The sequence below is a fragment of the Acomys minous genome (genome assembly GCF_964271855.1).
Source record: "Acomys minous genome assembly, chromosome: 5".
Lineage (NCBI taxonomy): Eukaryota > Metazoa > Chordata > Mammalia > Rodentia > Muridae > Acomys > Acomys minous.
In genome coordinates, this window is record NC_140494.1 from 115,237,409 (window position 1) to 115,250,178 (window position 12,770).

The 12,770-nt window shown below is 45.5% G+C and overlaps 1 protein-coding gene and 1 pseudogene across 8 annotated transcripts in view; both read right to left on the bottom strand.

Annotated features, from left to right (window-relative positions):
• Window positions 1–147: 147 nt before the first annotated feature.
• On the bottom strand, window positions 148–2,963 carry LOC311598449 (protein O-mannosyl-transferase TMTC4-like; annotated as a pseudogene). The gene is made up of 3 exons: window positions 2,424–2,963; window positions 1,774–2,226; window positions 148–1,389 (listed from the first exon to the last, which is right to left on the bottom strand). The product of its transcript is annotated as a protein O-mannosyl-transferase TMTC4-like (transcript).
• LOC311597917 (uncharacterized protein) overlaps window positions 2,901–12,770 on the bottom strand; it is a 40,714-nt gene continuing 30,844 nt past the window's right edge. For 2 of the 7 annotated variants that reach the window (XM_084782523.1, XM_084782520.1), the window contains 11 exons: window positions 12,208–12,232; window positions 9,880–9,993; window positions 9,349–9,393; window positions 9,212–9,256; window positions 9,075–9,119; window positions 8,938–8,982; window positions 8,531–8,575; window positions 8,122–8,163; window positions 7,961–8,029; window positions 4,617–4,700; window positions 2,901–3,037 (listed from right to left, as the gene is read on the bottom strand). In XM_084782523.1, coding sequence (XP_084638649.1) covers window positions 2,964–3,037; window positions 4,617–4,700; window positions 7,961–8,029; window positions 8,122–8,163; window positions 8,531–8,575; window positions 8,938–8,982; window positions 9,075–9,119; window positions 9,212–9,256; window positions 9,349–9,393; window positions 9,880–9,993; window positions 12,208–12,232 — 633 coding nt within the window. In that variant the 3' untranslated portion in view covers window positions 2,901–2,963. Of the gene's footprint in view, window positions 3,038–4,616; window positions 4,701–7,790; window positions 8,030–8,121; window positions 8,164–8,530; window positions 8,576–8,708; window positions 8,846–8,937; window positions 8,983–9,074; window positions 9,120–9,211; window positions 9,257–9,348; window positions 9,394–9,879; window positions 9,994–12,207; window positions 12,233–12,770 lie in introns of those variants that run through there. The other 5 variants (XR_014779400.1, XR_014779399.1, XM_084782522.1 and 2 more) reach the window with 5 other exon arrangements.

Below are 12,770 nucleotides of genomic sequence, written 5' to 3' on the forward strand. Positions count from 1 at the left end.
TGTGCTGCCACCTGAAGCCGTGTTGATGGCCTTGGGCTATGCTGACGAAGAGGACCATGTTGATGTGAGTAGCCTGGACTGCCACCAGGGTCATCTCGATGTCCTTACCCTGTGCTGCTTGAAGGCTGTAATGGTCTATGGCGTGTGCAGCAGTAGAGGGCCAGGTTGATGTCCACGGTCTGTACTGCATCAAGAGACCATGCTGCTTGTCTGTGGTCTGTGATGTCATCAGATACCATGTGTAAGTTCATGATCCCTGCTCCTGTTGAAGGTCAGAGTAACTACCTTCTTCTCAGACGACTATAGTTCTCCCTGGTACCTGCTGCCACAGGGTTAAGCTGCAAGGAGATCTCAATAATGTTTCTTGGCTGAGTCCAGATGTCCCCAGCAGTGATAAAGCACAGCCAAATCAACGTGAGAACTTGCAACATTTGGGTTTGCTTTAATTGCCTTGAGGACTAAAGCTTCAGACTCCTTGTATTTCTGGGATTTCCCCAGAACGTTTGCCAGGGAGAACATGAGAGCCATCATTAGGGATTAATTCCAATGCCTCTCTTCCGACTGCTTCAGCCTGGCCTAAGTTTTCTGTGTTCTCCAGAAGTATGATCAATCATGTTGTCCCACGACAGGCTGTGCTCCAGCTTCAGTGCAGTAGCTTTTCTCTGTGTGTTCAACGCGTCCACATGGCGATTTAGATCTGCATACAGCCGCCTGAGGTTGTAGCTGCAGTCTGGGTATTTCCACCTGTGTTTAATTGCTGTCCTTTGCTCTGCAGCCTCAAACTGTTTCAGGCTGTTGTGAACTAGACCCAAATTCATCCCCACGGCTGCAAAGTCTGGCTGTATTTGGACAGCCATTGACAGCATCTTTTAAGATATACCCAAGGTTGTTCATGGCATGAACATACTTGGGATTTAGTCTCACTGCTTCCTGGTAATATTTGATGGCTGCCGTCTGGTTGCCTTGATCAGCCAGGGTTTTGCCAACATTGTAGTGACCCTTAGCTTTGAGGGGACACACAGAAAGGGCACTTTGGAAGGGCCAGTCTTTATTTATTCTGCGAATCACGTGTCTCAGTGCATTGATGAGTAGAAGGCCCAGGATGGTGGTGGCAACTGGTGTTTTATTTCTTAGTGTGTCTGCTTAGGGCTCCAAACCCCAAAGGTCTGCAACATGCAGAACCCAGTGCTAGGGGGCTAGAGGACATGCTCTGCAACCACAAAGCCCCCTTGGTAGAACAAGTTGCTTGCAGGAAGAAAGGGAACCCCAAGAAACCCCAAGCACGGAATAAGGGTTCTCCTCCTGCAGCTATCTTCAGAACACAGGGCTTGGAGTATTAGGCCAATTAGGCAGAGCCAAAGTGCCGCTGGAGCAATTACCCTCCAGTCACTGTCTCATCCCTTGGGACAAATCAATTCAGGGTCTGCCTGAAAAAGGGGGTGAGGGTGGAGTAGAAAAGACAGAGACAAAGGCATAGGAAAGCCAAGGCGAGCAGTTCCAATCAAAGCTCTGCTTTATTGCAAGGGGGTGCAGTTTATACAGCAAAGTCACACAACACCTGTACAGACTTCATCCCGCCAGGCCCCCTGAGCAGGCGGAAAAGAATACATTCCCTGGAAAAGCTCCTTGCCAGAGCTTCCTTGTATCTTCGCCAGTACAAACTTTAGCAACTTAGAGAGTCCAATGTGCCGCCCAGGAGGACCCAGCAGGGGTCAACAGCACAGCTTCTACTCAGCTTGCCACAAGCTGGAGCGCAGAAATATGGTCCTCTACATGTCACCAACCAACTTAATGAGGGAGGTGCAGCCACCAGGGACACAGCAGCAGCCAGGCAGTGAATGAATAGTAGTAATTATAGTTTATGACCCTAACCAACATGCTTTTGGCAAAGGAGGCTGGGTTGTCCACCTCAGGAAATGCCAGCGGCCCTGTACCCATGATGGGCCAGCATACATAAAGCATGTCATTCAGAAGAGGAGGCCTCCATTCCTGAGCACACCAATGTTCCCTACTGACTTCTCTTTATGTAGGACCTTCCGGGCAGCTACCAGAATATTGGATTTGCCTATCACCAGGATATCGAACGCTGCATTCAAGCCCAGCAAGGTGATTCCTTGCTCCTTGCACAGCATGGCCACTGCTCCCAAAACGGTACTCAGCAACATCCAGAAAAGTGGAAGAATTGAGTTCCCTCCTTGTTACCTGATACTCAACTTGCACCAGAAACTACCAGGGCACAGGCACGGAGCAAAGACTGTCCGTTACACTGCAGGTGAGGGACAATTGGGTAAGAGGAAGCTGGCCCTAATCTATTAAGGTGAGCTTCTGTTTGGATCTCAGGGAAGTGAACCTCTCATTTCCAAGTTGACTTCAAGCAAAGGGGTGAGGGGTGGGGGGTCCCCGGCTTCTGCTCAGGGAAGCTAGCCCTTGTCCAGTTCCCACACTGGATGAACAACAAGCAGTGGTGCTACCAGCAGGGATGCTCTGGGGGCCAAGAATCCCCTCCAGCCTTTACTGGTGCACTGTAGACCACCAAACAGCACTGAGAAGGCCTCCAGCAAGAGGCTAAAGATGCCACTGTACGGGAGGTTGTTGACCACATGGAAACCCATGGGGTGGAAGCCTCCAGACAGATAGTAGTTGTCCTGAAAGTCAGGACAGTGAGTGGCCAGTAGGACTTGTGGCTGCTGTTGCTGCCCCAGAAGTCAGGATGCCACAGGTCGCCCACGGGTGTGTCTGATTGGAGGTCTAGCCCAGAAAGATGGGATGATGTGATCCACATCAGTATCCAGCTCGGCCATCCTAAAATCTGCAGGCTGCCAGGCATTATGCTGGTTAGCAATCCGCAAAGAGCCTGAGCTGTGATTCCATCTCCCTCCAGCAGGCTCAAAACTCCGGTGGATCCTGGAGACTTTCAAATACTGGTGCCGTCTCCAGGATTCTGGGGAAAGGTACGAGGGAAGTCACTTCTTTTTCTTCTTGGCCTCCCAGGCACCACATGGAGGCTCAAAAGGAACTTCCCCTGGCAAAATTATATCTGGAAACAGAAATGAATATAGTCAAGAGACAGCGATGAGGTTTTGACCAAGTTTCTGTCACAATGTTTGATATTCCCTGGAAGGATCAAGGTGACCACCTGAGGTGCCTTCTTCCCTGCTCCGGCCACGTGTGGGGGAAGTTTCTTCACTTTTGAACCTTTTTCTGCATCTGTTCTCGTGCTGGGAATAACACTTCTTAGGATAATGAACATCCCCCTCCTGATGCAATTTTCCTGCTCCTACAGCCGGTCACCAGCAGCCTTCATAGCTGCACCCCAAGGAGCAACTGAGGTGACATGCTAAGTCTCAAATGAGTGTCTTCCTAGGACTGCTTCAGTGGTCAGGTCTGTCCTCTCAGCATTAGGGTCAAGCACACGTGAGCAACTTTGTGGGGGAGTCAAGTAGGGACAAGGTACTCGTGGGAAAATGAAAAGCTGTTAATAAAACACTCAGTTCTCAGGCTAGAGAAACACAAAACAGAGGCTTAGTTCAGGTCATGCGGGCAATGAGACCAGGGACAAAAAGTCAGGAGCAAGGTAGCCCGTGAAAAAGGTCCCAAAGTCTCTGTGGACTGCCAGGCAGGAAACTCACTGCCAAACTGACTCAGGGATTCAGGAGGAAAAGGGGGACATGTACACACACACACACACACACACACACACACACACACACACACACACACTGAAAATTATTGAGACATCAAAAATGTACTCAGGTATTGCTCACATCATTTCTGTGCACACTTTTTGTTTGGGATCATTCGCCCTAAAGATGCTACCCTTGAGATCTGGCTTCATTCACAGAGGTCAAACTCAGGGAACTTCTGTCCCTGTTGACTGCTGGCATTATAAACTTTTGCCCATCATGTAAATCAACATGAAGTTTTAGGGCTGAACTCAAGTCCTCACAAGCACTTAATACTGGCTGTACTATCTTCCCAATGCCTAAGGAGGACATCAGAGGCTTGGTGACACCTGATTTTACACAGATTGGGGCTTTCGCATCCACATCTATGCCATCACATATACAAAATGATTTTTAAGACTTCACAGGATTTTTACATGTTCGTTGTTTTCCTCCAGTGTCAAAATAGTCTCTTCTCTCTCTCTCCTCTCTCTCTCTCTCTCTCTCTCTCTCTCTCTCTCTCTCTCTCTCTCTCTCTCTCTCTCTGGCTCTCCACAAAAGACAACTCATAATAAATAACTAAAATGCTTGTAATTGCAAGTAAAAGGAGGCAGGAAAGCAAATTTGCTTTGATTTCACTATTTAGAAAATAACAAACTACTTTAAATTTGGGGGCATATGACGCAGCCATTACTGTCTCCCTAGGTTACACTGTGTCCCTTTGTTGAAGAACGACATAAAACAAAGTATTAAATGAGAAACTGAACCCTTGCATTTATACGTAGACAGCACAATATGTAATGTGCAATCAGGGTACCCCCACAGCATTGCTTCTGTGCATCTCAAAGCCTATTGACCTGACTTTCCCAATCCATTTGCCACCCCTAAATAAGGTGTAACCTCACCACTCCTGAGTCCTTTCCCATTAAATCCAATAAGGAATGCATTACCTACCATTAATGTATTCTGCACTTTTCAGGCTTATTATGCTGGCCACGTCATCCTCTATGTTAGTAAGTTCTGCATCATCATTAAAGTCTGGAATAAAGTCAGTACAGGAAATAATTTATACACACATTGCCTCAAGTAGGTGAAGCCACACTGCTTCATGAAAGGGCCACCTCAGCTGCCCATCGATTTATATCATTCAATGAGAAATAAAATGAGTTTTAAAATACAATTTTATTTTGAATCCTGTAGTTACAGTTCTACTGATGGCTAAGTAACGAACACTTCACAAATATTACAAGACTTTTTTTTTATTTCTAAGAGGCAAAACAACCTATAACTATTCTAAAAAACCTCAAAGTAATTATAGAAATAATTTGTCTTAGGGAAGAAAAAAAATGTTTAAAGGACAGATTTCTGTCACTTCTTCAGACTATTTTCGAATCAGGAAAATGGACACTACTTTCAGTCAAACCTCTTTTCTCCATCCCAGATCATTCATATGTACATATATATAATTTGTTAACTACATATGACTATTTTAGTTGCTTTAATATTATTATCAATGCAGTCATTATACCTGTGTATACACATGAAGTGTGTATGTTGAGCACATGCCATACACCATGTGTGGTGGTCAGAAGACAACGTGGAGGAGACAGTTCTCTCCTTTCACCTCCACATAGGTGCCAGGAATCCAACTCAGGTCACAGTTATAAAAGGCAAGTGCATCTACCAGACCTAGCAGAGTCAACTTAAATCTCCGTAGAATGCACACTGTGGTAGAAAAGGAAAGGAACTTCCAAGCACATGATGTGATGATGCTGAACTGTGCACTCTTTGTTCTCCGGTAATCGCTGATTGGAGGCTGGGCGATACTTGGAGTTTTACATTGAACAGACAACCACTACTCATCACTCATCTCTCCTCCTGGCTTCCCTCTACAGTGGCACCAATTGCACTCACCATTTAAGCGTCCGTCCAGGTTCAGAACTAGTGTTGCAGTGGGGAAGGGGGGGGGGTTGAGGTGATTTGGCCCCTGCTATTTGGTAACACAGTTCCACATGAGAGTTTGCCCAGGAGTGAGGCATTGTGTGAGCACTGCAGTGCTGGTCTGAGTAGTTATCTACCTCTGTGCCCGGCTGTGTAGCTCACACAGCCTCACCACTTGTCGGTGACATTTACACTGACTTTCCATCTCACTGAAGGATCTTCCCATTCCTAAATGGCTTTAGGACAGGGATGAGGGGTGACCTGGTCCTCACACGGTGTGGGCTTCCCAAATGGTGAGCCTCAACACTCCATAGGTTGAGGACCATCAGCATCAGTTCTTTCTATGTGCTGTCTACATCACCACAGTGATGAAATCAGGATGCTTGTAGCAACACCTACCCTGGGCTGTGACCCTTTCGCTCTACATTATTATCATGCGGATTCATACTGGCTTTGGGAATCCAGAAATTCACACAGACTACAGAACCTCTTCTATGGTGGCTAATGGTCTCAGAGCCTAATTCTGAGCACATATGTATAGATTAAAGCCACAGATTCTGACACTATATGTGGGATTTCCACCTGGGGCCTTACACCTAAAAGCATCACAAGCTTGTGTCCCCTCATCATTGTGCCTCTTTGATTCCACCCAGGAGATGCACATAACAAGCACATTGCAGTACTGATCCCGCGCATGACAAGCACATTGCAGTACTGATCCCGCGCATGACAAGCACATTGCAGCACTGATCCCGCGCATGACAAGCACATTGCAGTACTGATCCCGCGCATGACAAGCACATCGCAGTACTGATCCCGCGCATGACAAGCACATTGCAGTACTGATCCCGCGCATGACAAGCACATTGCAGTACTGATCCCGCGCGACTTCACAAACACAAGGCATGTGGTGTAAATGCTGAAGGAGATTATTCACAGATTGTGTTGCCATAGGCTGCACAACCTGGCTTCATAGAACCATAAACCCCCAGATAACACATTCCCAAACAGTTGTTCTTCTGGGGCATAGGCATGCTCATTATGAATGTATTCGTTTCAATTTCACATGGACTTGGGCTGGACAGTTATAGAAAAGCTTAAAAATTGTCCCTAAGTTGGCCTGAGTGCATACTCAAGAGTCTATTCCTAACATAGGCCACCAGTGTTCTCTAAAATGGTGCATATTCTTAACATTTAAGTGAGAACTCAGGAGCCATGGGTGGACTGAAATTATATATTAAAATGTCTCCTATGGTTACACCTGAAAAACCCACCATCATCCGTTACTAATGCCTCACAAATACGAGGGCTCCTGTTCAGCCAGCTCATAGGAAGGTTGCTGTTCTTCAGGGCAAGCGCTCTATCTCCTGAGCTGCCCACACAGCCCCCTAAGCGTCATAAACAGAGGTAGGAACAATTGCCTTTGCGTGTGAAAGTCTGGTAGTTTTACCTCACAGTCTTCACATTCATTTTCTACAGCATTACACACGCCCAAGGACTAAACCTCCACAGTGTTTTGTTGATGTGATATATGTGCCTTCTCTCTGGATTCCCTATACCGTATGTGGTTTCAGCAAAGGGTGGCACATGGGAAATAACTAAAATATGGAATTCTGAAGACTCTGTCAGGACGAGGACACAGGAGAATATGGCCTTCAGTTTGAGGAACTAAATGATGGCAGGCAGAAACACGACAATGTCTTCATGCTTAGGACATATGATATTCCTTTGTGGGAGAAAGAGGGCAAGGAATGAATGAGGAAGCGTGTCCTTTCTGTTTAGACTCCGCATTCATGCTATGATGTGGTTAATCCATACAAGGTCCTAGACTGAATACTATGTGTCCTAGTTAGAATGTAGCCCTGTGTGTTTGAACATGTACGGTGGAGCTGGGGGTGCTGTTTGGGAAGGTTTAGAACCTTTAGAGGTGGAGCCTCCTTGAGTAAAGTGAGTCACTGGGGAGGGTCTTTCTGTTTGGGAGCCAGCCCCACTTCCTTTAATTCTCTGCCTTCTGATTGTAGATTGTGAATGCAATGTGACCAGCTACTCCCCTCTGCCTCCAGCCACCTCTCCCCTGCCAGCTGCCATGTCTTATTCTACGTGGAGCAGTGGTCCACTTTAACAATAACCCACGATAAACCCTTCCTCCCTTAAGTTGTTTCTTGTCATTAATTTCATCACAGGAATTAAAAAAGCAACTAAAACACAGTGATTCGGGAGCAGACACTGGCCATTGCTTCTGTCCATTTGGAAGACCTTTGAATTGGATTTCTCTCTTCCTCTGCCCTCCAAGCAGAAGGAACACCTGATGGCTGCTAGACTGTTCACTGGATCTGACCAGGGATGCCATTACTTACCACTAAGGAGTCCATCATTTTTCAAGCTGGTCCAGCTACCCAAGTTGTTCTCATCCATATCAGAAATATCTAGAAGAAAGTCAGTAGAGAGTTGGATCTGACAGGGAATGCCATTAACCCGCCATCACCAAGATCATCGCTTTGAAGGCTGTTCTCCCTACCCATGTTATCGTCATCATCGTCCTCAAACAGATAAGGAATATCTGGAAGAAAGTCAATAGAGAGTTGGATCTGACAGGGAATGCCATTAACCCACCATCACCAACATCATCGCTTTGAAGGCTGTTCTCCCTACCCGTGTCATCATCCTCAGCATCGTCCTCAAATATATCATCAATATCTGGAAGAAAGTCAGTAGAGAGTTGGATCTGACAGGGAATGCCATTAAACCCACCATCACCAAGATCATCGCTTTGAAGGCTGTTCTCCCTACCCGTGTCATCGTCATCAGCGTCATCCTCAAATATATCATCAATATCTGGAAGAAAGTCAGTGGAGAGTTGGATCTGACAGGGAATGCCATTAACCCACCATCACCAACATCATCGCTTTGAAGGCTGTTCTCCCTACCCGTGTCATCGTCATCAGTGCCATCCTCAAACAGACCAGGAATATCTGGAAGAAAGTCAGTGGAGAGTTGGATCTGACAGAGAATGCACTAACCCACCATCACCAACATCATCTCTTTGAAGGCTGTTCTCCCTACCCATATTATCGTCATTGTCTTCCTCAAGCAGATCAGGAATACCTGGAAGAAAGTCAGTAGAGAGTTGGATCTGACAGGGAATGCCATTAACCCACCATCACCAAGATCATCGCTTTGAAGGCTGTTCTCCCTACCCATGTTATCGTCATCAGTGCCATCCTTAAACAGACCAGGAATATCTGGAAGAAAGTCAGTGGAGAGTTGGATCTGACAGGGAATGCCATTAACCCACCATCACCAACATCATCGCTTTGAAGGCTGTTCTCCCTACCCATGTTATCGTCATCAGTGCCATCCTTAAACAGACCAGGAATATCTGGAAGAAAGTCAGTGGAGAATTAGATCTGACAGGGAATGCCATTAACCCACCATCACCAACATCATCGCTTTGAAGGCTGTTCTCCCTACCCATGTTATCGTCATCAGTGCCGTCCTTAAACAGACCAGGAATATCTGGAAGAAAGTCAGTGGAGAATTAGATCTGACAGGGAATGCCATTAACCCACCATCACCAACATCATCGCTTTGAAGGCTGTTCTCCCTACCCATGTTATCGTCATCAGCTTCGTCCTCAAGCACATCAAGAATACCTGGAAGAAAGTCAGTGGAGAGTTGGATCCGACAGGGAATGCCATTAACCCACCATCACCAACATCATCGCTTTGAAGGCTGTTCTCCCTACCCGTGTCATCGTCATCAGCGTCGTCCTCAAATATATCACCAATATCTGGAAGAAAGTCAGTGGGGAGAGGTGAGTGACTCATACCTTGGTGACCATAGTAATGAAACTGCACTGCCCTCTCACAAGAACAAGCTCGGCTTTCTTTTGGTCCAGGTCATGCACTAAGTACCACAATAGACATCCTACTAGTGAGATTAAAATAACACTCCACATGTCAAAAATACTGCAAAGCAACTCATTTTTCGACAGAGGAGATACATCTTTCTTGCAGATCCTATTAATAACAAACTAGGAGCTTGAGCTTGGCTGAGTGGTTAAGAGCACTGCTTTTCCAGAGGTCTAGGGTTTGATTCCCAGCACCCGCATGGTAGTTCACAAGCAGGTGTAACTCCAATTCAAGGGGACCCAGTGCCCTCTTCTGGCCTCCACTGGCACTAGGCAACATGTGGTGCAACAACATACATACAGGCAAAACACATTAAAAACTGATTAATTTTAGGAACTCAAAATATGATTGAATTTCCACCGTACCATCCCGAGTGCTGCAGGCCTTATCAACTGTGTGCACAATCTCGTTTTGAAGTGTGCCACTGCTCTCGGAATCCTGGGCACATCTGAAGCCCAATCTTTTCAATAGGGAAGAAACTGAAAATCATCCACAACAAAAATAGGTTAGCTGAATCACAGACAGCAAAAGGAAACTGACTGGTGTTCTGTGCTCAAACATTTGATCTCATTACTCTTCTGCAGGCACGTTTTTTTTTATTCTTTTTATTCTGGAAGATCAGGGACATCATTACTAAAGTACACATGATACATGTAGTCAGGGTAGGTAAGATCTCAACCCGTGCGGACGAGATGAGGTGGACATAACAGCATTTGGCTGAGTATGCAGAATGGTGACCATCCAAGTTAATTAAGAGCCATGTGAACACAGAGAAGTTAGTGCAATCCCTCACTTCTCAGTTCCTGAAACTATGACATCACAACTTCCTAAGGAGTCCCATTAAGCCTAGTGAATCTGCAAGAGTAAATGAATGTTAAGCCCTAAAGAAAAACACTAGCTCTAAAAAGGGAGCACTGTGGTGTTTGCTAAAGGCCAGAAAAATCAGCGAGAGGCCATGATTAGATTCACAGATAGTGTATGTACGTTGCCAGGTCAGCAGGCAGTGGCTGTTTCTTTTTACTCCTCACAGAACATGTTTTACAGTTGTGAACAATATATAAGATCACCAACAGAGAGGAATGTTGCTAAGGGACCATCTCTACTTCCTACTTTTGTCTGAGGGCACTGTAATAGTTACCTTAATATTATTGACCAAATTATCTGACAGAAAGAAGAAAACTAAAACAAGGATGGATATTCTATATTTCCAACCTGACCCCACCCTCTCCCCTCCACCCCAAAATGGCTATTTCCTTGAGGAAAAGGGCACCTTAGGAATGATGACACTTCCACGCTGCCTGCATAACTCCACCGAGTGCATGGGCTCCCTGTGTCCTCACTTACCAGCCAACTTAGAGACTAACCATCAGTGACGGACAGTGTGTAGATCAGCTTGAAACATTTATGATCAAAAGAATGAGTGAGACCAGATTAATAACTCCAGTGTTAGCCAGGCAATGGTGGCGCACACCTTTAATCCCAGCACTGCATTCAGGGAGGCAGAGACAGGAGGATCTCTGTGAGTTTGAGGCCAGCTTGATCTACAGAGTGAGTTCCAGGACAGCCAAGGCTACACAGAGAAATCCTGTCCCGAAAAACAACAACAACAACAACAAAATAAATAAATAAATAAATAACTTCAGTGTTGACTGGAGTTCTAAGTGGACAGGAACCTAGAACTGGGTGGGTTTGGACTTGTGGTAACAGGTTCTATTATGCTAAAGCGTTTCACTAATTCTGTGTAGAATCAGTCATGTGGAAGTGAAAGCCAATTAGGACACACATCCACCATGTTTTCTGATGTACACTTTCTCCCTGCCAGAGAGCCACGACTACAGGAAGGTGGACCTTTTCTTTCACTTTTTGTTGTGGTGATGGCAGCTGCTGTTTCCAGGTAGGGTCTGTATCACAACCTGGGCTATCCAGAAAATGCCTGAGACTGAAAATGACATGAAATCCTTGACCACCCAGAAACCTATGTGACAACACCCAAGTTTCTGCAGAGTTGAGTATCAGTCTCCAGGCTTTACCCATGACAACCTGGTATTCCAATAGCTGAGCTTCAAAACAAAAACAAAACAAAAACCTACAGCCTGAATGTACCTTCAGCTTTTGACCACTCAACAGCCATGGCACTGTTTGGGTTCTCTGGAGGTGAGGCTTGATCTGGATATATGATGGAAAGCTGAATTTCTACATAGTTTATACACAGATCTTGGTAGGGTAAAATGTGATGTTTATCCCATATGTCTGGGAAGACACTTTGCTCTTGTGCTCCCTAGCAATCCACCTTGGTCACTTATCTCCCTGTCCTGGTTGGTTCTTCCGTAGCAGGGTTTGCTGAGAAATGACTCCACCATTCATGGCTATGTTGAGCTCTGCCCTAATTAATTTAGCAAAAGGGTGAACTCTGATTTCTCTCCTTGACAAAACTGATACTGAGAATTGGTTTGGAAAGATGAGAAACAGTCATTTCATGATACACAAAATCCCAAGGCAACTAAGGCGAATAAGACAACTATAGACTCGTGACCGTGATTTGTCACTTAGAATATCAGTTGTGATTTTAAACTATACTCTACATCCTCATGGCCAGCACGTTCCTCTGGAAGCGCTGGGGAACCAGAGACAATGATACTTTGTACAGTTCTTATCTATAGCATGTCCTAAGAAAGGCATCCCAGGATACGTACAGCAACTTCTTTTCTTAAACGGCTCCTGCAAGTTAGAGAAAACACCCTTAAGTTATACTGAGGTCTGTTTACACAGGTCTTTGGTTCTCCTGTTTTATTGGAAAAAAATAAACAGAATAGGGAGAATTTGACAAGTTTTAAAAAATGCCTTCTATAGCCAGGTGTGGTAGCACATGCCTTTAATCCCAGCACTCTGGAGGCAGAGGCAGGCGGATCGCTGTGAGTTCGAGGCCAGCCTGGTCTACAAAGAGAGTCCAGGACAGCCAAGGCTACACAGAGAAACCCTGTCCTGAAAAACAAAAAAACAAAACAAAACAAAACAAAACAAGAAAGCCTTCTGTATTATTCTGTTTGATGCTGTCACAAAACACCTGAGGCTGGGTACTATGTAAAGTATTTTTCTCATTTTGCTTATCAAACATGATCAGACAAAGCTATGTTTTTTTCCTCTTTACAAAGCATTTCCTAAAAGCTGTGTTAAAATTTGGCAGAGAAACATTTTGACCACTTGATCTGGTGAGATGAACTTCTTCAAAGGTGTGCCTCTTTGTCCTAAGTATCTG